General features: G+C 42.6%; 1 protein-coding gene across 1 annotated transcript in view; it reads left to right on the top strand.

Moving 5' to 3' along the window:
- VWA8 (von Willebrand factor A domain containing 8) overlaps window positions 1-25,505 on the top strand; it is a 127,518-nt gene that overhangs the window by 89,706 nt on the left and 12,307 nt on the right. The window contains exons 33-41 of the mRNA XM_066619382.1: window positions 184-293; window positions 1,987-2,141; window positions 4,380-4,581; window positions 6,232-6,313; window positions 8,751-8,955; window positions 13,165-13,273; window positions 14,540-14,696; window positions 16,686-16,794; window positions 23,585-23,710. Coding sequence (XP_066475479.1) covers window positions 184-293; window positions 1,987-2,141; window positions 4,380-4,581; window positions 6,232-6,313; window positions 8,751-8,955; window positions 13,165-13,273; window positions 14,540-14,696; window positions 16,686-16,794; window positions 23,585-23,710 — 1,255 coding nt within the window. The remainder of the gene's footprint in view (window positions 1-183; window positions 294-1,986; window positions 2,142-4,379; window positions 4,582-6,231; window positions 6,314-8,750; window positions 8,956-13,164; window positions 13,274-14,539; window positions 14,697-16,685; window positions 16,795-23,584; window positions 23,711-25,505) is intronic.

The following is a 25,505-nucleotide window of genomic DNA, read 5'->3' as shown; positions in this document are numbered from 1 at the left end:
GATAATGTGGTTAAGAGTTGAGATGGGAAACATTTATAATGTAGTAATCAATGTTAGACACGGACGGACAGAACTGATCGGTGCAGTTGACAATGGCATCAAAATAAAATACTTGTAGAAAATTATATATCTCTTGTAGCGATTGGCCCTTTTAAATAGTGCATAACTGTCCATGATTTGCAGAAAATATCTTTTAACTAAGCCTATGCGTTTGAAATCTGAAGAGAGTGGAGTTTGCCAACTACATGCACTGAATGAAGAGCCAGTGGACACTGGATTTGGGCTAACAACAGGTACTGATACTGAGTTTAAAGTTGATTTGTTCTTTTTCAATTCAGTTTTCCACATGAACTGATGTTTTATGTTGCTATTATCTGTATGAATACGAAAGTAAACAACTTTTAAAAGCTATCCAATTAAAACATTATTCCTTTATGGTTTCAGTGGATAGCATTATGGATTGGGACATGTGAGATAAGGTGTCAAAATCCTGCTCTGCTGCTGATGTTATTAAAAATATTTATGAACCCCATTTCAACACTAGTTCCTATAGTGTTTTATATAGCACAAGAAGTGAAAAGATGGTTCCCTGTCCCAAAGGTTTTCACAATCTAACAAAAGATGCAAGAGGACCAACCAACAAAGAGGTGAAGATGCTTTGCTGCTGTGAATAGGGACAGTTGCTCACCCCCTACTAAATATAAGGAAGTCACCTTTTCTTTGTTGAACACCAAAAGCCATTTTGAGCAGTTTATTACAGTCTGACACAAGGGAAGGCATATGGAAAGATGGTGGATTTTGTGTTTGCATAGATGACAAACATAAACCTTTCGCTTGAGGGAGCTAGTGGGTCGGGGCCCACTAGATGGTTGTGAGCCAATTTCAGTTGGGTCCCCATTCATTTCAATGAGTATCCTATTTTTAATACGTATATTAGACTTGATGATGATACCATGGTGTCTGACTACATTTGGGGACATGTTACAGATCTGTACTTTTAACAGGCTACCATGTACTGTAAGTGTTTTAAACAATGATAGTCAGTGGGCTTACTCCCAGGTAAGTGGATAGAATTTGCAGCGTTTGGTGTATTTGAGGAATTTCTTTTTTTATTTGAGGAATTTAGATCAGAAACTGGGAGTGTTAGGAGGGGTGGTTCTTTATTTTAAATAAATTATTAAACTTAAATTAAGTATATTAAAAGTTTACAATAATTTGATATTGTTGTATGGGGGTGTTAGCATTTTTCTTGCTTGATGATGTCACTTCTGGCCATGACATCACATCAAGGTTAATGACATCACTTACAGTGGGTCCCGACAAATTGTCATTCTAAAAAGTGGGTCCTGGTCAGGGTGACCAGATGTCCTCTTTTTCCAGGACATGTTCTCTTTTTTTAGGCTTGTGGAAAAGAACTTAAATTTCCCCCTTTTCCCTGTGAGTGGTCCCATGCAGGCAGCGCATAACCGTCTTATAATAATAAATTATACGTAATATTGTTTTAAATTTAATTAGTACAGTGTTAACCAAATGAAATCAATATTCGAGTGTTTTTAGTTTTCACTTTGTCATGTCCTATATTTTTCTTGGATGTCCTAAATTTTGGAGTACCTTGTCCTCTTTTGTAGTTTTGATATCTGGTCACCCTGGTTTCAGTGCTAAAAGTTTTGAGAACCACAGCAGCTTCTGGATGCTGTTCTGCTCAGACACAGGTCTCTCATACAGATGTCTGCACAGATGACTAAATAAGAACACAAATGTACAACCACTTGTCTTTCTTTGCACCAGCTATCAATCTGTGATTCTTACATCTTTAGACAGACACATCATGAAATCAGTAATGTGTAGGAATATGTCAAAGGAGCTATTCCAGTGTGGTTTTGAAACATGGCCTAGTTGTTGCTTGAACCATAAAGAAGAATTTTTACTTTCACCTGCGTTTCTTTTTCTGAATTAGTTTATTTTCTTTGCTTTGCCTTTGCCTAGGCTTGGAACTTTGTGTCCCCCAAGCAGTTTCAAGTGACCAGTTGTCTTCAGAAAACCTAAGTGCAGCAATCGGGCAGAAGATCAGCTCACCCAACAGGATGGTCTCTGACAAGCAAAATTATGCTACTCTTGTTGTTGGCTTTCCAAATCTCATGGTAGTTGTTTTTTTTTTAACAGAATATTGAAATATCTGCATCCACCATGATTTCTGAGCTTGTAAGGCTTTTAAGCTAATGCAGCAGTTTTCAACCGCTGTGCCACGGCACACGGGTGTGCCACGGGGCTGTCTCAGGTGTGCTGCGGGGCCAGAGGAGACAGGGAGCAGCCTTGTGGGAGGCTTTGACACTCAAGCCAGAGAAGGGGCAGCTTCGAGGGCTGCTTTGCATCTCCTGCTGCTGAGTGAGAGGAAGGCTGCAACCCGATCCTTGCTTACCTGGGAGTAAGCCCCATTGACTATTATGGGGCTTACTTCTGAGTAGACAAGCCTAGGATTTGGTATCAAGTCCGCCCCGCATGCTGATTGGGCAGTTAGAGAAGCCCACAGAGTGAGTGAGGAGGAGGGAGGCAGGAGCAGGCAAGCAGGTCGGAAGGGAGCGAGTCTGCTGAGGCCACCAGCTCAAGAACTGGCTGGCCTGGCGAAGGGTCCACGAAAGTCCCTTTTCCTACCACAGTTGCCTGCAACTGCCCAAGGCAATCCTCCCTGCCTTGCTTTTTGCCTTTCAGAGGAAGGGCGTTGGGCCACAATCCTCTCCACACTTACCTGGGACTAAGCCCGTTGACTATTATGGGGCTTACTTCTGAGTAGACACGCCTAGGATTGGGTATTAAGTCCAGGCAGAGAAGCCCCGGCCGAAGGAGATCCGGAGTGAGAACGAGGGAGGCAGGAGCAGGCAAGCAGGTAGGAAGTAAGAGAGTCTGCTGAGGCCACCAGCCTAAGAACTGGCTGGCTAAAAGGGTCCTGGTGCCACAGTTGCCTGCAGCTCCCCAAAGCGACCCTCCCTGCCTTGTCTTTTGCCTTTCAGGGGAAGGGCGTTGGGCCACAATCCTCTCAACACTTACCTGGGAGTAAGCCCCATTGACTATAGTGGGACTTACTTCTGAGTAGACATATTGCCTAGGGTTGGACTTTTGGTTGCACTCTTTTCTTAAATACAGGAGCAGGCAATTGGCACTTCTCCCCACCCCACTCCCTCCCACAAGCACATCCCCCCCATCTCATAATTGCAGTTAGCACCTCTCTTACTGTCCCTCCCTTCACCCCTCTGCACCTTTTAAAGGTCCAGAATCACTTTCCTCACATGCACCTCCCCCCCACTCCAGCTGCATCCTGCACTTCTTTCAATCATGTGCCTTCATTGCCCCTCACCCCACTATGTGCTCAGTCTGACCTCTCTTTGCCAGCACTTTCTGGCATTACACTTTAATAACAACATTTTCCAGATCCTTTTCAGAATCACTTATACTTTCCTCTCCAAACTTCTTGTGAGTCTTTAGCTGCAGTCCTAACCACACTTTCCTGAGAGTAACCCCCATTGAACAAAATAGGACTTACTTCTGAGTAGACCTGGTTAGGATTGTGCCCTTTGTCATGTAATGATTTAATTGTATTAATTAAAAATTAATTGTAATGCAGTAATTTAATGTAAGTAAAAGGTAGTGTGTGCCTTGACAATTTTAGTGCTTTGTCAGTGTGCCTGGAGCTGAAAAAGGTTGAAAATGGCTGAGCTAATGAGCTCTAAAAAAGCAAATGAATAACGAAATAACATTTTGCTGAGGATGAAATGTTAGATACGATAAACATAGATAAGCCTCACAGGGTCCTTTAACACTGAATAGTTATGATTTCCTGAGCCCTTTTCAGCCATTCATGTAGATTGCCTGCTGAATGCTAAAGTTCTAATTCAGAGCTAGAATCTCCAGTACTTCCTCCCCAACCTTCTGCTTCGTCACTGCCCTGATTCTGGGTCTTTTAGCACTAGAGAAAGCAAAGGCAAAGAAACATGTGCACCATCTGCTAGTGTCTGTTTAGGACCAATAGGAGAACCTGTAATATCATTGGCACCAGTGACATCATTCATTGTCAGTGGTTAAAGTTAAGTAGCTGCCAGCATTAGGAGCTGAATGATTGAGGGTCCAATCCTATCTAACTTTCAAGCGCCAATGCAGCTGCAGTGCAACCCCAAAGTAAAGGAACAAATGTCCGCTTACCTTGAAAAGATCTCTATGACTGCTACCCCCACCACAGGATGCAGCACATTCTCTGTTGGCACAGCTGTGTCAGTGCAGGATTGAGCCCTAAGTTAATATTTGATTTTATTTTAAGGAATTCACCCTCAGTGTTTTAATGGAACAGGTATGTACAGTTTCAAGATTGTCTCATTATTTTTTTATAGTCCCCCAATGAGGTGTACAGCTGGAAAAGAGTCTCCACTCTGGGTGACAGGCAGCCCTTGCCTTCTGATCCATTGTATTATGGGAGGCGCAGCAAAAGTGGAGTGACTAAACGAACCAATTGTGTGACTATTGAAGCCGCTAATCAAGTTGTCAGAGTTCTAGCCCCTGGAGATGTGCCTCTGAAAGAACTTTATCCCAAAGGTAACAAAATTCCATATTTTTCAGGCCCCAAATATAGATGGGATTACTGAGGTGCTTAACTTGGGACTTGTTTGATTTAGGAAACGATGTTATACTCATGCATTTAATGCAAATCATATTACTAAAGTACAACTTGTTTTAAGTTTCCTAGGTCAGTGTGGAAGATATCAGGAAGTCTAGGATTCTTTGAAAAGCAACATTTCTGTACCTGACAAATGCAACATGCAAATACATAATTTTGTGTCCACCCAAAAAACTACCAGTAAAGATACTGCCGTATAGCCAGAGCTAACTGTATGTTATTTGGTCGTGGTCAACAGAACAAAACTTCCCAATAATATCATCTTTGTTTTTCTTAAAGCAAGTTCTAGCCATTATGTATGCTAAACTTTATTTTATATGATTTATTCATTTTTATATTTTTCAAAATAAAAATTCTCTCACAGCATTGAACAGAAAACATTTAAAACAAGAATTACAGCATTCAAAAGATATCACTGAAAATGTGTGACCGATGCCTGCTGAAGTCTTCAATAACATAATGATGAGCAGATTCTCTGCATATAGCCTGACCTTGGCATCTGTGCATTTGACTTACTGCGGATGCAAGTGGCTACTGAGGTTCCCATTTAAACACTTTTTAAAAAAGAAAACAAAGCACCAAAATCCTTTTCTACCTTTGCATGGTCAAACCACACAATTTCTCAGACTTTAGAGTTATTTTTAGCTCTAAACGACCCATTTCCAGGTTTGGTCCAGAATGCATCTGTATAGATGCACTATATCTCACTCACTCCCTTGATGGGGCTCAATGTAATGGACCTTGACTAAGACCCTCTATGAATGGAGATGTTTTTTGCTTAGGAAGTGAAGGAACATCTCCATTCCTAGAGTGCCGTCACCGAGGGTGGTGGTGACATTTACCTATCTTGCAGAACTCCCTTGGTGCTGCCAAGTTCTGAAAGGTAGTGGTTTACCATCTCTTCAGATGGTAAAGAACAGACAGTTATAGCCTAACTCCGCAGAACTGAGGTCCGTTAAATCAAGGATTCATGGTGCTTTAAAGACACATCTATCAGTACTTGACTCTGGAAAAAAAGAGTAATTTGCTTCGAGCAGTAATCCATTTTAGTGCAATTAAAATGTGCAATTTCCACCATAGAACTGGGAAAACAGCAGTGTATGAAGCAGTGGGGACAGGGCACTTCTACTGTGCTTTAAAAACATTTCACTTACTTGAAGAATAAACTATTACTGTACTGTAGAAATTTTCTCAATTTGTTATCTCCCAGCTTTCAGCGTTTCAACAGCAATCGGCATTAAAATGCTCTTTAAATATGCTGTCAGTCTAGTGTTTGTTATGAGATGGCAGATTAAGATGATTGCAGATTAAGATGATCAGCTTTTAGTCTGTTTATAATTCAACATTCACTGCATATTTTTCTCTGTTTACTTATTTGTATTTGCCTCTTATTATAAAAGCAGTTCAAGTTTACTGAGGATACAACCCTGTGGTTGTAATTTTATTTCACTTTCATTTTTTCCCTTGATTCAACACTAGATTAAATGTTTAAATAAAATATATGTATATAATTTATTAAAATAGTTCACTTTTAACTATAGACTACTCCTCAATGTTTCTGTTGGCAGATGCTACCCCTCCTCAAGCAGCTGGCTATTTAGAAATAACAGATCTTACAACAAAGAAACTTAAATATATCCCTATTCCCAGGTAATTATATTTTTCCTTAAAAATTTCTCAGGCTATAGACAGCAAACAGAAGTCATTGAATTAAATTATGTAACATAATGCATATGTGAAAGACAATTTTGAAAATATTGGGTTTTCCAGTGCAGTGACCCAAATGTGTGTTGTCGTCCCCCCCGTTGTTTGGTGATGCATCAGCCTCTCATCCTATACTACAGCCCACGAGTCTCCTCTTCACCATGTTTCCTTTTCCATTCTATCCTCCCTTCTTTTCCAAACTAGGGCATGCGAGGAGGAATAGCAGTAGAGGCAAGTAAGCTGACAAAGGTGGGCACCCCCAAAATCTGTTATCCAATGCAACTACCTCAGTCAACTTTATGCTAGCAGTGGTCATTAGAATATGTTGCCAATACATTTGTGGGCTGGCAGGTTTGCTAGTTTTTTTTTGGGGGGGGGGGGGGGTTATATTCCTATAACTTTATTGAGTAACATCAACATCAAGAACAACAATGGTATAGTGCAGAGGTTCCCAAACTGTGTATTGTGATGCCCTGGGGTGTTGTGAGGCACTCACTGGGGATGCCCGCTACTTGGCAGGGAGATCACAACATAGCACGGCAAATGGTGGCAGGAGGCAGGTTTTTGTGTGCTTCGAGAAGCCCTCCCACCTGCCCAGAACCTCTTACCACTATTTAAAGAGTCGCTGCAGGCTTTTGAACCAGGAAGTGAGTGGCATGAACATCGTGTGATGTAAAACACGTCATCACCATTTACTTCCAAGTTCTGAGCATGGAGGAAGGGTATCACTGGCCAGTTAAGTTTGGAAAGCACTGTTGTAGTGGTTCCAGAGTTGGACTTACTGCAGACACTCACCTATAAGTCGACCCCACAGACAAGTCGAGGGCAGGTTTTGAGCCAATAATCATGGAATTTTCTATGACACTCTGATAAGTCGGGGGTTAAACTTAGGGGGGTGTCTGACTATAGTTTTGTCTGATTTTACCCGAGGCCAGAGCCTGAAAAATAACCTACCACTCATTGTTACCTAAGAACTGTAGTCTCTAATTTATTAAAAACATAGTGAAAGATCATAAGATACATTTTTATTCTTTTTTAAATTCTGGTCTTCACCACTTTTTTGTAAATACTATCAGAGTAAGTGCACCGTAAACTACATACCAGTAAAACAGTGGTTCCCAACCTGGTATTCACGTACTCCCAGGGACACTCAACAGGACCTTTAGGGGTAATTGAAAAAGAATGATATAATGGCAGAAAAAGGCAGGCCGTGCTCCAGAATGCCTTGTAAGGCAGGAATGCCTTGCAAGAACCAGCAAGGCAGGAAGGGAGGTAGCTAGTTGGCTGTGAAAGCCCCACCAATAGCTAGTTTTTGGTCATCAATTCATCTATGAACCAGTGATTGAAAACCAGCACAGTAAAAAAGCTGAAACATAGTATGAAAAGTGATCAATCACCCAGAATTTCTCAGCGCACTTCTGGTGCAAAACAGTGCAAAGGCAGAATCTTCTGTTCTTCAAACAGATGAAAAGAGAAAATATGTGATGAATACATGAAGTCTGTGCTTTCATATGGAGGAGATGAAGGCTTTTATTATTAATTACAAACATTTTGCTAATATGAAGGGTACAATTTATGGAAATGGGCTGCCAAGGGATATGTGAGTGAAAAAGATTGGGAACCACTGCAAGAGATCCATGAATCAAAGACACCTTTAAGGTGTCTGGTGTGTTAAGCCAGAAGCTCTACATACAGCATACAACCCATAACACATAACTGTGCAATTCAATTCACAGCAGAGAGATGAGATATTTGCAACCCTTTTTACTCAGAAGTAGACCCACTGCTTTTCATGGGTGTTGTTATTAAGTAATGGTGCACTGAATTGTAGCCTGGGAAGGAGGGTGTTTCAAAAAACAGACCTGCTTTGCAAGCATTTGCCAAGTAGAACCAGAACCAGGCTGCAGCAGAAGGAAGGAGAATAAAAAGTTTTTGGCTGGAATGTCCCTGGAAAGTAACTATAGCAATTAAGGAGGTGCCTGCCTGAGCTGAGCAATAACTCAGCTGAGAAAGGAAACTGTTCAGAGTTGAAAGGCTCTGCCCTCTGATGTGATAATTTTGGTGAAGTGATAATTGGAACTTGATTATTTAGCAAAAATTTCACGTACTATACCTGAGTATCTATCTGAGTATCTGAGTATACCTGGAGGATCCAGTTTCAAATCCCAGTTCAGCCATGTTGCTTCCTGGGTGACCTTGGGCCAGTCAATATCAGCCTCACCTACTTCACAGGATTGTGAAGGTCAAAAGGAAGGAAGGAGCCTGAGCTCTTTGGAGAAATGGTGTTATAAAAATTTGAAAAATAAAAATAAAATAAACATTTAGAATTCTCTATAGCTTTTAAAATTGCTTTTAAGTAAATCAGCTTCCTTTGGGTTTTCAGAACAACATCCCTGACTTCCTATACATCATGGGTGTCCATGATTTCTGACACTGATGTCCTGATGACTTCGCTAGGCAAACGTGGTGTGGTTACTGTAGATATGGGGGGCAGTGTCAGACTCTGGGAAACCAACTTGGAAACTCTTCAGAGATCTCTCCAGGAATGGAGAAATATGATTGGACAAGAAGACGGCAGGCCTATGCAGGTAAGATGATGTAACATGTTTTGGGACTCTTGGGGTGGCACTCATTGTCTGAGCCTAAAACTGCATGTGCTTTTGCTGAGCATTCAGAATTCTCTTCAAGCACAAAAGACAACATTGCTCCCTGAAACTGGCAATCAATACGAAGCCTCTAGGATTGATTTGGTCAGGTGTACATTTTAGGAGCCTCGCCTTCTGCCCTTGCCTGGTCAACAGAACAGTACTTTTCATCAGCTGTCCTTCAGGCTTCAGCTCAAGCCCTTATTCCACCTTTGCCTCCAGATTTTAAGAAATCTGAACTAGAGAACATACACTTCCAGTACTGTCTGAGTACATTTCCATGGCCTCAGCCTGATCTGAAAGTGCAAAAAAAGACTAGAATGCTTTAAGTATGAATGGAAATGTCTTTTATTCCTCCTCCTTTAATGTCTCCTAGTGATGTCAGTATTGCTTGTTGCGAAATGTTGTGAATAATTCACAGATGAAACCATAAATAATGGACCCAGTTTGTAGTAGTAGTAGTTGTAGTAATTATTAGCTGTGGTTTTTTGCCCAAATTTCTTGATTAAAATAGCAAATTGTGGTGTGATGTGTTTATCCAAATTCTTATTCAGAATTGTACAAACTGTGCAATATAGCACAATCAGCATTTCAACTGTGAACTCTATCATTTTAGACTTTTACCAAACATATATACAGGCATATTCATTGGTTTTTCAAACTTCTCAAAAGTGCAGCACCACACAGACAAGCAGAGTTTTCTTTAATCAGGGTACCCCCCCCCCCTTTGCATACCAGAATGGCATAAAATGTGCAAAAGAGCCACAGAAAGTGATCAGGTCAAGGTGCAGTACAATATAGAAAAAAATAAAATCAGTGAAAGGCTTCACTGAGTCTTGCTTGGGTTTCCAAGCTTCTCAGAAGTGCAGCCCCAGGAAGACAAGCCACAGAAAAGGCATTTACAGAAAGCAGCTTGGGCAGAGGGGAGATCCCGATCCAAGCACTTTCACCTGATCACAGATCACATATGGATCACAGTTCAGAACTCACCTCACTCCAGGTTACAGTACAGTGCTGGTACCCTACCTGGACATTCTACTCACTCCCCAGTCACTCACATCTCTTCCCTTACCCAGCACGCCCTCAAGCAGATACATTTTACTCAAGCAGATACTTTTGCTCCACCATCGGAAATGCTTCGGGGCTTGCTGCCATAGTGAAAACTACTTGTGGGTTCCTCAAAAGTAAATATTATCATTATTGATATTGATAAGAACATAAGAACAGCCCCACTGGATCAGGCCATAGGCCCATCTAGTCCAGCTTCCTGTATCACACAGCGGCCCACCAAATGCCCCAGGGAGCACACCAGATAACAAGAGACCTCGTCCTGGTGCCCTCCCCTGCATCTGGCATTCTGACATAACCCATTTCTAAAATCAGGAGGTTGCGCATACACATCATGGCTTGTACCCCATAATGAATTTTTCCTCCAGAAACTTGTCCAATCCCCTTTTAAAGGCGTCTAGGCTAGACGCCAGCACCACATCCTGTGGCAAGGAGTTCCACAGACCGACCACACGCTGAGTAAAGAAATATTTTCTTTTGTCTGCCCTAACCTGCCCAACACTCAATTTTAGTGGATGTCCCCTGGTTCTGGTATTATGTGAGAGTGTAAAGAGCATCTCCCTAGCCACTCTGTCCATTCCCTGCATAATTTTGTATGTCTCAATCATGTCCCCCCTCAAGCGTCTCTTTTCTAGGCTGAAGAGGCCCAAACGCCGTAGCCTTTCCTCATAAGGAAGGTGCCCCAGCCCCGTAATCATCTTAGTCGCTCTCTTTTGCACTTTTTCCATTTCCACTATGTCTTTTTTGAGATGCAGCGACCAGAACTGGACACAATACTCCAGGTGTGGCCTTACCATAGATTTGTACAACGGCATTATAATAGTAGCCGTTTTGTTCTCAATACCCTTCCTTATGATCCCAAGCATAGAATTGGCCTTCTTCACTGCCGCCGCACATTGGGTCGACACTTTCATCGACCTGTCCACCACCACCCCAAGATCTCTCTCCTGATCTGTCACAGACAGCTCAGAACCCATCAGCCTATATCTAAAGTTTTGATTTTTTGCCCCAATGTGCATGACTTTACACTTACTGACATTGAAGCGCATCTGCCATTTTGCTGCCCATTCTGCCAGTCTGGAGAGATCCTTCTGGAGCTCCTCACAATCACTTCTGGTCTTTACCACTCGGAAAAGTTTGGTGTCATCTGCAAACTTAGCCACTTCACTGCTCAACCCTGTCTCCAGGTCATTTATGAAGAGGTTGAAAAGCACCGGTCCCAGGACAGATCCTTGGGGCACACCGCTTTTCACCTCTCTCCATTGTGAAAATTGCCCATTGACACCCACTCTCTGCTTCCTGGCCTCCAACCAGTTCTCAATCCACGAGAGGACCTGTCCTCTAATTCCCTGACTGTGGAGTTTATTCAGTATCCTTTGGTGAGGTGTTATTATTATATAATTATTAGTATTAGTATTTACATATTACTTTTCAGCAAAAAAGTTCACAAAGTGGTTATCATAGTGAAATAAATGAACTCGCAAGCAACCAGCTGTAATTGTAATTATTTCAGCCATTGTTTGTCTTCATCTTCCACTGAGCACTTCCTAAAATGATATTGTTCCTTGTCTGACTGGTATCAGAGAAGAAACCAGGATACACAAAGCCAAGTTGCTTTCATTGGGTCATCATTTCTGCCCCAGACTCCCTTTATGGCTTTATGTTTCTAGAACCTTGTGCTACAGCCAATGTGCTCTTGCTATTGGAGGTCATGAAATGCCTTCCATTAGGACTTAAGGCAAAAGACATTTGTGGTGTTTATTCCTTGTTAGTGACATCTGTTCTCGTTGTTAGCAAAGAAGCATCAGCACCATCTGTTGGTCAAATATAACTGTATGGTGCATGTACTTCTTTTTGCCTTACAGCCATGGTTTTCAAATTGTGTTGTGCAGAACCCAAGAGTTCAGTGGACACTGTTCTGGTTTTCCATGATGATTTGATTGGCAGTGACATATAAGCTTCTCAACAGAAAGTTTGTCATATTACTGGCCTTCCTTCTGAAATGCACCAATACAGGAGGATTGGGCACATTCTAAGGTGCACTCTGTGTGACTTCAGTTGTTATACTATATGGTGGAAGAAGTTGCACAAGCAAGTATGGCCTCCTAAAGAGTCCCAACAAGACCTCTTGGCTCAGATCTCTGATTTCTATCAGTTTAATGGCTTGACTGCAACCACCCCTCACCCACACGGGCTGTGCTCAAGCAGAAGGTATTTCTGTGCATACACCAGGAGTCATAGATTTTGCTCACCATTGCACAAATTTCTCTCTTCTGCCCTCCACGAATCCTGTGCAGAGGGTCCATCAACTACAGAGCTCCAGATGACCCACCCATTAGAAAAATGGAGTTTGCCCAGAGTCCCTTCTACTGCAGGGACTTCTACAACAAGCTCTGCTGCTGCCTCCAGCATGCATCCTAGTAGGATGGGCACCCAAAAGAGGCAGTAGAATTCTTGCACTTTTTTTTAGCAGAATTATTGAGACAAAAAATTCCTCTCTTACTTTTCCCTGTTTCAGTAATACAAAAGCCTCAAAAAATGTGCTCAAGTAATTAAATCAGCTAAGATGGGAGGCAGAGAGACCTTGGTAAGGTGCAAACACCTTGTCAGCCAGTGCTTTCACAACCTGTCTCTTCGCCCCCCTCCCCTTTTCAGTCTCTATTGGTGACTTTGTTTGCACGGTTATGTTGCCTGAAATTCTATTTGAAGATGAGAAGTTTGGACAGCTGCATGTTTTGGGGCCTAAGTTCACAAAAGCTAGTGTGCATAAAGAATACTTTGACAAAATGCAGATTAACTCCTTTTCTGTGTCTTCCTGTTGATTCACCTGAGGAGACTAGAGTATTGGAACAGGTGCCTTTTTCGATGCAGTACATGATATGCTGTGACTTGCATGCTGTCTTTCAATGCCCCAGATGCAGCAATGACCTTTTTTCTCCCCAGGAAGCCTTTTATATAAAATGGGTGGCATCATCCATCCTGTAAACCAAGGAAAAGCAATTCATCAGATTAATATATGTCCTCCTAAACGGGACAAGGTTCTTTTACCATAATTTGCCAATGTCATTTTTTTTACCCCAACAGATAAATGTGCAGAGAGACAGTGGTTTGGATGTCAGCTCTCCGAAGCACGGAAAGATAGATGAAGACAACGCACCCCATGTTGGTGGAAACACATGGGCTGGTGGGACAGGTACAAAATAATTGGTTTCTCATTATATGCATCTGCCACCTTCACATTGTGGCTCAGGATTGTTGTTGTTTAACCGCTCACCCAGGTGTCATTGGCAACATGAAGTTCTTGATTAACTAACTGTTGCAGTGGGTCTTGTGTTTTTTATGTTTGCTACAGGCAGTGGCAGCAGCAACAATGTTTTTTCCCCTTTTTAAAAACATTAAAGCCCAACACATAGGGCTGTTTCCTGGTACATCCTAGAGTAATAAAGATTGTGACCAGCAGAAATCAGCTGTCAAGAACAGCATCAGCATTGAAGTGCTGCTACTCTTGAAACTGCTGCTACTCATAGCATGGCAAAAAGTTGTTTTAGATGGGGGAAACGCCTTGCTGCCACCACCGCTGAAGTTGCCTGTGGATGGTGAAAAAATAACAGACACATTACCCATTGTTGCCACCGGTAAACAATTGAGAAAAACTTCTGGCAGGGGCGAAACCTTTTCTTCCTTTAATTACAAGGCTGCTTTAGCAAGAACAGGTAGGTGACGTGTATTGAGTTCTCTTGAGAATGTAGTTTGTAATCTCCAGCAATTTGAGGTGAATACCAGGTGCTGTAGGCTTATACCAGGATCTCGGAAGCTAAGCAGGGTCAGGCCTGGTTAGTACTTGGATGGGAGACCACCTGGGAATACCGGATGCTGTAGGCTTATACCATAGTCTTTCGAGACTGAAGGTTGCCAACCAGTCTTGTGCAGCATGTTCATTCTCTGGGGATTATCATGGCAACAGAACTCTAGATTTCTTTCCCCCCCCCATTATGATATTGCTCTTAAGGGGGGGTCAAGAGGAGGAAAGAGAAAGACACACTTGGAGAGTCTTGTGGAAGTTGGCGGCAACAGTCACAGCCCAATCCTACATATGCCTGCTTGCATCTAGAGTCATCCTGTGTTGTGTTGAATGGGGCTTGCTCTCAGACAAGTGGGTGTAGGATTGGCAGACCTTGACGAGGAGGAAGGTAGCCATTTTAAGAGCAGTTACTTTGGAGGAAGACCCCCCGAAAAGTGCTGCATTAGCAAAACACCACAATGCAAAGCGCTGTAAAACAAGGAATGTCTGTACCCTCTGAATATAGAATTTGAGTCTGAGTAAATGGAATAGATGGTGTGGCATCAAATTGGGATAAGAACTTTTTTTTCTGAAACAGAAAATAAATCCAAAAATATGTCTAACATGCTAAAGAAGTCCTAAAGTTCCTGCCCATCCATTTTTCTCATTCTCTTCTAGGTGGTCGAGACACTGCTGGTCTTGGTGGCAAAGGGGGGCCATACCGACTGGATGCTGGTCACAAGGTGTACCAAGTATCTCAGGCTGAAAAAGATGCTGTACCTGAAGAGGTGAAGAGAGCTGCCAGGGAGATGGCTGAAAAGGCTTTTAAACAGAGGTGAATACTTGCCAGTTCAATGCTTTGCTTCCTGAAAGGGACACTTGAATAGAAATATGATCGTGTGAGAGATTTTTTAAGTTCTGCATCCCAGCTAGCAACTATCATCTGTTTCTGAAGCACAGGAGGGCTTCATTCAGCATTCAAAGGCACAAGACCTTGCTACCCAATAACGTATGCAAGTCTGCATTAGGAATACTGAAGTTGCTAAAGAAGTTTGTAATCATTGTCATTATCAATAATAATTTATAAGCTCTTTTGTTCCTACTTAATTTTAATTTGCATTTTGAGTCCCTCAGTGACTGTATGAACAGCCATGTGGAACTTGCTCAAATCCTTTCACTAGCCGAGCACTTAAGCCATAGTTTTATGTAAAACATTTGGACTTAAAGCATATTGCTAACCAGTGTTCCCTGGAAGGGGTCTGTGCTTGTGTGTGGACCCCTCTGACATCTGTGCAGTGTCGCGACTCATTGCATGCTTGCTCTGGACATTTGGCAATGACATCATCACCAAACTTCTGGGTTGCCGATCTGTATGCTACACAAAGCTCAGCAGGATGGTGTGTATCCACCTTAAAGGGAACACCGTTGTTAACCTGTGTTAGTTCCATTGTTTTGACCACCACCATCATAAGAATAGGAGCAGCCACATGCACATCATTATTTGCAGACACTTGTACCTGCATGACAGTCCAGGCTGTCTGCTGGAGTGTATTTGTGTAAACTGCAGCTTTGCTATTTGTATTCCAGTGAGATATTTCCCTCTTCCACACAGTTTGTTTTTTTTTTACTTCTCAACTCTATTTTTTCTCAGTAAGAGTTTTGACTTGATGAGAATTGCTTGGCAATATGTCTACAATCACCATGGATTAAATGGTGGATTCACAATACTGTATATGCAGAAATAAACCTAAATTGCCATATCAATGCTTCCATTGTCTTCATGTTGCACTGAGATCTATTCAAAAGAGCAAGCAAGAGTTCAGAATGTGCGAATTAAGAGCAGGAATAGTCTGAGATTCAGATTCTGTGAGAACTCAGAGTTAATAATGGAATGTCTGTTTTAGTACAAGCTACCAGAATCTATTTTATGCTGTATGTAGAGTGTTAAAACCCATTTGTGACCAGCCCAAAGGTGTACACATTTGATCCCTGTTTTGTATATGTAATGATCTGCAGAAATGGCTTAATAAGCACATAATCTTTTGTAGTTATGTAAAATGTCTCTGTTACGGCCTTATCTTATTCATTCTGATCCCTGTCGATGCGGTGGCATCAAAATGGCGACTGCTACTTCTTGTGGTGATGGTGGTGGAGCAGTTGCAGAGGTCTCCTCCAGTAAGGGAACAGTCATTCCCCTACCTGGAAGTAAGACTTTGTGTTGCAGGGGGGTCAACTCGGACATGTGACAGCTAAATAGCTGTCACAAATCCACATTGACTTGTGCCACAAGATTGGGTCTGGAAAGGGAGTTATCAGTGGCACTGATGCTGCCGATCCCCCTTCTGGGACCCGATCTACCTGTTCCCACCCCTCTACCAGGACCCAACTTGTTCTGCTCTCCCACCACCTTTCCCGCCTCTCCCAATGACTTACCCTAATCATTCACCGATGGAAGACGCATCATCGCAGACATTGGCTCTGCCAGCAGCATGCTAAGTAGCATGTGATTGAAGCATCTTTTGCGACTGGTGCTAACTACTTTACATCAGTCAGCGCCAGTGTAGTGTCAGAACCAAGGACAGCTGGTAAATTTAAGATTGGGCTCTTAGGCCGCAATCCTAACCCAACTTTCCAGCACTGACATAAGGACAATGCACCTCCTAGGTAAGGGGAAAACACTGTCTTACCTTGAGGAGACCTCCATGACTGCCCCCCAACTGCAGGATGCAGCACATGCCCCACTGCCACAGCTCTGTCAGTGCTGGAAAGTTGGTTAGGATTGTTCCCTTAATCATATAATTCTGTATTATTTTCATTGCTTCAGACTGAGAGAGATCCAGATGAGTGAGTATGAAGCATCTACATATGAAAGATTCTCTGGAGCTGTTCGACGACAAGTTCACTTGCTCCGCATCATCCTAGATAATTTACAGGTAATGTGCTTTTTCTTTTTTTTTAAATACATAAATGGTTGTACATTTTCTTATGTAGTCAGCCAACCACCAGTCTTCCTTCTCTGCTTTATCTAACAATTTGCTTTCTTTCTTTGCAGGTAAATGTTTTCATTTAAACCTTATTATTATTAAGAATACAGATTAAGGGCCCAATCCTGTCCAATTTTCCAGGGCCAATGGGACGTGTGCTGCATTCTTTGGCGGGGAGGCAGTCACACAGGCCTCCTCAGTGTTAGGGAACATTTGTTCCTTAGCTCTGGGCTGCATTGTGGCTGCACTGGTGCTGGAAAGTTGGATTGGATTGAGCCCTGAGTCTCATTATTCCCTAGGGTTCTGTTCCCAGAACTCAGTGGATGGCAAAAATCACACTAAAGCAAATCAATTTAAAAAACAAAGTCCCTTTACTGGGAGATTTAAAAACAGCCTTGCTTACCTTTGTGATGTTAAAACAGAGTCATTAGGCAGATAGTCCATCAAGGGAGGCCCTCCCTTCAGCCAGAGGAGTGTGATCTTTCTTTTATGTGCTCAGGGGGAAGGGAGGGGTCACTTTACCTTGGAGTGAAACCTGGAGAGAGAATGATTGATGGATTGTCAGCTGGTGGCCCCCCTCGAATTAACTAGGAATAGCCTAGTTAGCGTAGCCTAGCCTAGAAAAGACTGTTTTCCTTTAATTTTCCTGTTTTCCTTTAATTTAAAGGGCTCTTCTCATTGCATTGAGATAGAAAAATCTGTGGAATTTGTGGATAATTAGGTTATACCTGTAATCCCTTGCATGACCAACTCTCTACAATAGTAAGAAAAGCAGTTTGTGATTTTAAAGGGATGCATTTTTCCCCTTCTCCAGGGATCAGCACATTCCTTCTCATTTGCAGGGGCCATTTGTTTTGAGTCAAATTCATGTACAAAAAAATCAGTGTATACATAGGCTGGACCTGTATTAATATACAACAAGATAAACAATATACAACTCTTTTCAACAAGAGTAGTTGACAATGTTATGTAAAATAAATCAAGGAGTTGTTCCCTGTCATCCCCCCTCCCCAAGAAAAAGAGTCTGTGGCTCAGGATTCTCTGCTTTTGTTCTTTCTTGTGTAGCGAGATGTTGAATGGGTTCCACTTGGAATTTTTTATGTGTAGTTTGTGCATATTTTCAACATTTTATCTCCCCTTTTTCTATAGGACTATTGAAAATGGAAAATAAGAATATGCACATAAAGTTAAATTTTCATGTTAACATTACACTAAAAAGCTAGCATATTCTTTTGCCAGGCAGTTCATACTAGTGGAAGACAGTCTTTCAGAAACTGTCATTACAAACCATTTAGGGCTTTAAAGGACAGTACCAGCACCTTGATTTATATGTAAAAACAAACTTATTCTAAAAAATCTATTCTATGTCATAAGTGGATGAACTTTCCATTTTAAATATTACCAATATTTTGCTTGTATTAATGATAAAATATGAAATAATTTTATGTAAGAAATGATTTTCATCATTGTCACATTGTTATACTGCATTTTAACCTTTTCAGCTTAAGTTCTTTTTTCACGCTTTATTTTTTATTTTGTGTGAATCAAGGAAATGAACAGAAAAAAGAGAGAATTGCGTAGATGTGGTCCTACAGGTAGACCACAGCTGCGATACAAGGACATCTGTAAGAGGGATCTGAAGGCCTTAGGACTGGACCTCAACAAGTGGGAAACCCTGGCCTCTGAGCGGCCCGCTTGGAGGCAGGCATGGCCTTTCCCAGTTTGAAGAGACACTTGGCCAACAGTCTGAGGCTAAGAGGCAAAGAAGGAAGGCCCATAGCCAGGGAGACAGACCAGGGACAGACTGCACTTGCTCCCAGTGTGGAAGGGATTGTCACTCCCGAATTGGCCTTTCAGCCACACTAGATGCTGTGCCAGAACCACCTTTCAGAGCACGATACCATAGTCTTTCGAGACTGAAGGTTGCCAACAAGTGGTCCTATACAGTTACATATTTTTAAAAAGGGAAAAACTTTAACTTTTTGAATGAAAGGAAGACTTAAACCCATTCAGGGCTACTGAGAGGGTTGGACATTAGTAAAGGCCCTGGGCCAGAGGGGCAGAAAATGCAGAGTGCTCAGTCCTTTTTAACTAAATTAAGGAAGAACATCAGAGTCCCTAGAGCAGGGGTGTCAAATTCATTGCATACAGAGGGCCAAAGTTGGCATTCATGGTGCCTGTTGAGGGCTGGAAGTGACATCATTAAGCAGAAAGTGACATTAAGCAGATGATAGACAGAAATAAGCACGTTTATCTTACATCGAAACTCATTAGCTTCAAATGACAGAAGAGAAAATGTTCAAGTCTTGTTCATATTTTCAAGATATGAGAGAGCCCAATTATCCTGCTTGATGAACCCAACTATAACAGGGGCCAAATAAATGGCTTCTGGGGGCTGCATTCAGCTTGTGGGTCTGCACACCCCTGCCCTAGAGGATCCTAACCTGTGTTTGCTCTGGGTCCATAGGAAAAACCCTGCTATTTAATTAGTAAAGGAAGCATATCCGTTTTTCTTCAGACTAACAAAAGGTTGTTGTCAGTTCAAAGGAAATGTGCAGTGAGCTCCGTTTCCTCAGGCTGCATTGTCTTCCTGACAAATGTGTGACAGAACTGTCTGATCAAGGAACCATACATTCTGTACTGCCCCTAGCATAAAAAGGAGGACAATATTAGCCCTACTTGGGAATTAAACTACTTGCCTATGTGATGTATCAGGAAGAAACCCTAATATATTGACACCATTATTTTAAGCCTTATTCTCCTTGGAGGTGATAAATCTGTGGCGTGCGCACACACCTCCTTGCATATAGATACCTGACATTTCCCTAGATAGAGATGTCAGGAAAAAAGGAGTTCAGTCTAAGAACATAAGAACAGCCCCACTGGATCAGGCCATAGGCCCATCTAGTCCAGCTTCCTGTATCTCACAGCGGCCCACCAAATGCCCCAGGGAGCACACCAGATAACAAGAGACCTCATCCTGGTGCGCTCCCTTGCATCTGGCATTCTGACTTAACCCATTCCTAAAATCAGGAGGTTGCGCATACACATCATGGCTTGTACCCCATAATGGATTTTTCCTCCAGAAACTCGTCCAATCCCCTTTTAAAGGCGTCTAGGCTAGACGCCAGCACCACATCCTGTGGCAAGGAGTTCCACAGACCGACCACGCGCTGAGTAAAGAAATATTTTCTTTTGTCTGTCCTAACCCGCCCAACACTCAATTTTAGTGGATGTCCCCTGGTTCTGGTATTATGTGAGATTGTAAAGAGCATCTCCCTATCCACTCTGTCCATCCCCTGCATAATTTTGTATGTCTCAATCATGTCCCCCCTCAAGCGTCTCTTTTCTAGGCTGAAGAGGCCCAAACGCCGTAGCCTTTCCTCATAAGGAAGGTGCCCCAGCCCTGTAATCATCTTAGTCGCTCTCTTTTGCACCTTTTCCATTTCCACTATGTCTTTTTTGAGATGCGGCGACCAGAACTGGACACAATACTCCAGGTGTGGCCTTACCATAGATTTGTACAACGGCATTATAATACTAACCGTTTTGTTCTCAATACCCTTCCTAATGATCCCAAGCATAGAATTGGCCTTCTTCACTGCCGCCGCACATTGGGTCGACACTTTCATCGACCTGTCCACCACCACCCCAAGATCTCTCTCCTGATCTGTCACAGACAGCTCAGAACCCATCAGCCTATATCTAAAGTTTTGATTTTTTGCCCCAATGTGCATGACTTTACACTTACTGACATTGAAGCGCATCTGCCATTTTGCTGCCCATTCTGCCAGTCTGGAGAGATCCTTCTGGAGCTCCTCACAATCACTTCTGGTCTTTACCACTCGGAAAAGTTTGGTGTCGTCTGCAAACTTAGCCACTTCACTGCTCAACCCTGTCTCCAGGTCATTTATGAAGAGGTTGAAAAGCACCGGTCCCAGGACAGATCCTTGGGGCACACCGCTTTTCACCTCTCTCCATTGTGAAAATTGCCCATTGACACCCACTCTCTGCTTCCTGGCCTCCAACCAGTTCTCAATCCACGAGAGGACCTGTCCTCTAATTCCCTGACTGTGGAGTTTTTTCAGTAGCCTTTGGTGAGGGACCGTGTCAAACGCCTTCTGAAAGTCTAGTTTCTTTCAAAAGCTCAGGGCAACATACATGGGGTTGCTCAGCTTTATAATACCATGTAGTATGTTGAATGTGTTCATTATAAACTTTCCTAAATAAAATAGAAGCCACTGAACCCACCGCTAGTGCAGTGGTGTTCAATCAGTCAAGAACTGGGGTCAACCCCAAACCCCAACTTATTCAATATGAGATCCCTCTTCAGGAGCCCTTGCACTCACTGACAAAGTCCAGTGGTAAGGGGTTTCTCTTCCTCTTCCTTTTCTTCTCCTTCCACCAGTGCTGCAACTGCATCTTTCAGCCCCTTGAAAAGAGAGGAGGGGCAGAGAGTGGGTACAACAGCCACTTAATTGGCTTAACAGCATTTAAGTTTGAAAAGTGAAGGGAGACAAAAAGGAAGTAAGCAAAACGTAGAGGGAGTGCTCTGACAGGGCAGAGTGGGGGGGGGAACTTGACCAAAGCAGCCCCCCTCCCAAGCCAAATTCTCCAGCAGGATTTACCTCAACTAGGATCCAAGCACCGGCCACTGTTAAAACGAGCCTTAAAACAAAATGGTAGTGACAGCACTGCTGCGATCCACCTGAGGTCAGATTATGACCCACTTCTGGGTCCTGACCTACTTGTTGAAGATTGTTGCTGTCATGTAATTTCAGAAGTCAAAGGAAGGGCACACCTCAGATAATAGTATTCAAAGGAAAAGAGAAGGGGATTCTGTCAGGAATAGATTTTTATTTCCTTTGAAGCAGGAGCACTTCACAGAAGACCTGGACCTCCAATCCCCCTGAAGCATCCCTATTCTGTGTTACACAAATTATCAAGCTATCATTAATGCTGGGAAGACTGTGCCTTTGGGACTGATTTGTCAGTGGCTACTCCCGCCTGCCACACTGCTAGTACTATGCTGTGTATAGCAGCCTAACTGAGAAACTAATTGAGATGAAATTGATGGTTTAGTGTTGACTTCAGCAGTTCACTTTTTTTCCTTGATGCAAAATATTATGCATGCAGCCCCTGGGTGGGGAATTGACTCTTCAATGCATGAATTCTTTTAGCATCCCTCCTGTCTTGTTAATCTATGACAGATTGTTCTGGAGAAAGCTGGGATCATGAATGCCTAATCATGTTCCTTGCTAAGTCACATGAGCGGTACAGGATTGCACATCAGTGTCCTTGCAGGGGCGCAATTGAGCTTTATGTTCCACATGCACAATTAACCGGAAACTCATTGGATTTTGAAACTCATGTTAATAGTCCATCATCACATAAAACTAGTCTGCTAAACTAAACAATTAAATGCTTATTTGGTAGCGAGTCCTAGTTGCATATTTATCTCACTGTTTTTTTTCTGACAGTTCAAAGGTGTTTTTTTTAAAGTTAAGACAGCCAATTAAGCACATACTCAGTGAAGCTGAAACTGATTGCCTTCTGTTGTTTTATTTCTTATGTCTACCAAGGAGTGGTAAATCACCAGCACTTCAAAGAACAGCAGTCTCCAGAAATCTGTTCACTTTACATCAGCCTTTTATGCTCTAGTAGTTTTATAAATGGCAAGTCCATGACTTTGCTTAGTATCTGCTTACTAAAATGAAGATGTTATCTTTTGGAACAGTATTTTCAGACCCTGCTGATAAATGACACCTACTGTTTTTGGCAAAATGGAAAAATGTGGTCTATTTGCTATTCATGTAAATTCGGTGTTGTTCAACCTGATCCTATACTCTAGATTTCTCCATGAATCCCCACCAGCATATTTCCACATGTGCCAGTGCAACAGTGGCCCTGCCAGCATAGATGTCCTTCTGCTGATAGTGGCCCCATAGACATCAGTGCAACACTAGAAAAACGCTGCACCAACATAACTCGGGCGCCGGTGCAATCCAATGGCTGAGAGGCCAAAATAGGGAAGAGATTGAGATACAATGTGGGAGAAGGTGAGAAGTACATGGGTGGAATTAGGAGGAGTTGACTTGCGCAATGCATGTGGCAGGCTTACTTATACAGGTGTGACCACGTATCCGTGGGTGTTTGGTTCTGGAAACACCCGTGGATCAGTGAAGCCGTGAATATGGGCAAACACCCCTCACCCTCCAGAGGCGAGGGGTGCTCTGCTTCCCTCACCTCTTGAGGGTCATATGAGCCCAGCAGACATCTGCAGGCTACAGACATCCATGGCCAATACTGGGCTCAGACTGAGCCTTAGACACAAAAGCATGTGACTTCCAGTTTCTCGGAAAAACCGGAAGTGATATTTTTTACTGCCTTATAAAGCATTAGGAGGCCTGGGGAAGTCCTCCTGAGCTCCAATTGCCTTCAGGGACTTCCCTGGGCCTCACAATGCCTCATAAGGCATTTAAAACATCACTTCTGGTTTTTCCGAAAAAGCAGAAGTCACGTGTTTTTACTCTGAGGCTCAGAGGACCCTCCGAAGGGGGTGTTGGAGGGCCGTAGACCCGATCCATGGATAAGTGAATCTGCAGATACAGTGGCCCCGTGCCAATATTTGTTGCAGCATTTGCAACAAAAGCCTCATCTTCTCTTTAATGGACTGTATTTTTTTAAATGGTTGAAAACAGGGCAAGTAGCCTTAAAGATTGTTTGTTTCCTTTCACAGGCCAAAGGGAAGGAAAGACAGTGGCTAAGGCACCAGGCAATTGGAGAACTTGATGATACCAAAATAATAGACAGTCTGACAGGTGAAAAGGCCATCTACAAGCGACGGGGGGAACTTGACCCACAAGTAAGTTGACCCTAACAAACTAAATCTGTGTTCACACAAGCTATTTTCCAGATGTAGGTGCTCTGTGCAGGCTGCTTGACATTTTACCATCCTGACTCCATATTGTTCATTAGTAAGTCAGAGCTCACTTGCATCATACAGAGACTGCTAGAGGTGACCCTACATGATGACTGACCTCCCACTGTGGTCAGAAGATAGCACATCAGCCACCAAACCATTCTGGATCCTGGCACGGCGAGTTTTACAGCAGCATTTTTGCTTCTGGAGCTGTGTCCATGCCAGGCTCCAGAACAATATGATGGCCTCCACTCTGTATTATGACCGCTGTGGGAGTAAGTCATAATGTGGACACCATTTCCAGTGATTCTTTGTGAACTCTGCAGTGTGTGTGAGAGTGTTAAGTGAAATAATGCCGTCTCCAAAGTGGTCTTTCAGGGGTAGCTTTTGTCAACTGTTTATGATAATGAGCCAGCTGGTTTCCCCTTCTCTGAATTCAGGACGCAACTAAATGTGGCAGTGGAGATTGTTGTTGTTGTTTAGTTTGATCTTTCCCATAGGCCCAGAGCAGCTTACAACACTTTTCAAATTCGTAATAGTCTTGTCTCTAATCTTTTTAAAAAAGGAGGAAGGAGAAATTAATGATTGGGGGAATAAAAGACCAAAAAAAGAAATCAAACTAAATTTGGAACAAATTGGGGAGTACACTCACCCTTCAGTATTATCCTTAGACTATAGGTCTTATTATTGTCCGTAGGCAGAGAAGAAACTGGAGTGAAGACAAGGTCTGTAATAGGTTCTCCTTCTCAATTTGAAAGTTTAACAATAGCCACAGGACCTATACCTAAGCAAGACTGCTGATTTTAGAAATGAGCTATGTCAGAATGCCAGATGCAAGGGAGGGCACCAGGATGTAGGTCTCTTGTTATCTGGTGTGCTCGCTGGGACATTTGGTGGGCCGCTGTGAGATACAGGAAGCTAGACTAGATGGGCCTATGGCCTGATCCGGCAGGGCTGCTCTTATGTTCTTAAGACCATACTGCTGGGGGTGGGAGTGTTAACCCTTTCCCAGATGCCACTTTCCTGATCAGTAGCACCCAGTGGCATAGCTAAGGAGATGCAGCGGATAGCAGTTGTACCGGGCATCAAGCTTAAGGGGGGCTTGACACTAGTGACCAAAATTGTGAAAATCTTGATATATATGATTAATACCATAATGTTATATATCATTGCAAAGGTAATTTAATGTAGAATGCAATGAAAGAAACCCCACTGGAATATCTGTATTCTATCAGAAGTTATGGCCAATTAACCAGAAAATGAAAACACAATTGCCTTATAGAACAAAAAGTAGATTTTCTTAACTCAGAACTGACCTATAAGAATGATTCTTGTTCAAGAGGGGCCCCTCTTATATTTAGCAAGAGAAGAATAACCATTCCTCTTCACCCTAACACAGTGTCTCAAACCTACCAGGGGCACACTTTTTATTTATTTAATTAATTTGATTTCATCTGTGGGGGGCTATAAATCTTCTTTGACCCCAGGTAGCAGATAGATGTCTTTTCACTTTTGAAAAAGCGTGACTTCACTTCTGGTTGTGACATCACTTCTGGGGCAATATTTTGAGCTTGGCACCGGGCTACACGATCATTAGCTATGCCACTGGTAGCATCCCCCCTGCTGCTATTCATTACAGAACGTACTTCCTAACCAGAATACCCCTTGGGCAAAGAGCAGCTTTAAGAAGCTGTTTTCATCAAGAAAACAGCATTTAGGTAAGTTTTTAACACATTAA

This window comes from Tiliqua scincoides, chromosome 3 (genome assembly GCF_035046505.1).
Source record: "Tiliqua scincoides isolate rTilSci1 chromosome 3, rTilSci1.hap2, whole genome shotgun sequence".
Taxonomy (NCBI): domain Eukaryota; kingdom Metazoa; phylum Chordata; class Lepidosauria; order Squamata; family Scincidae; genus Tiliqua; species Tiliqua scincoides.
The sequence above is the reverse complement of the archived record's forward strand: the minus strand, read 5'-3'. Positions and strand labels throughout refer to the sequence as shown.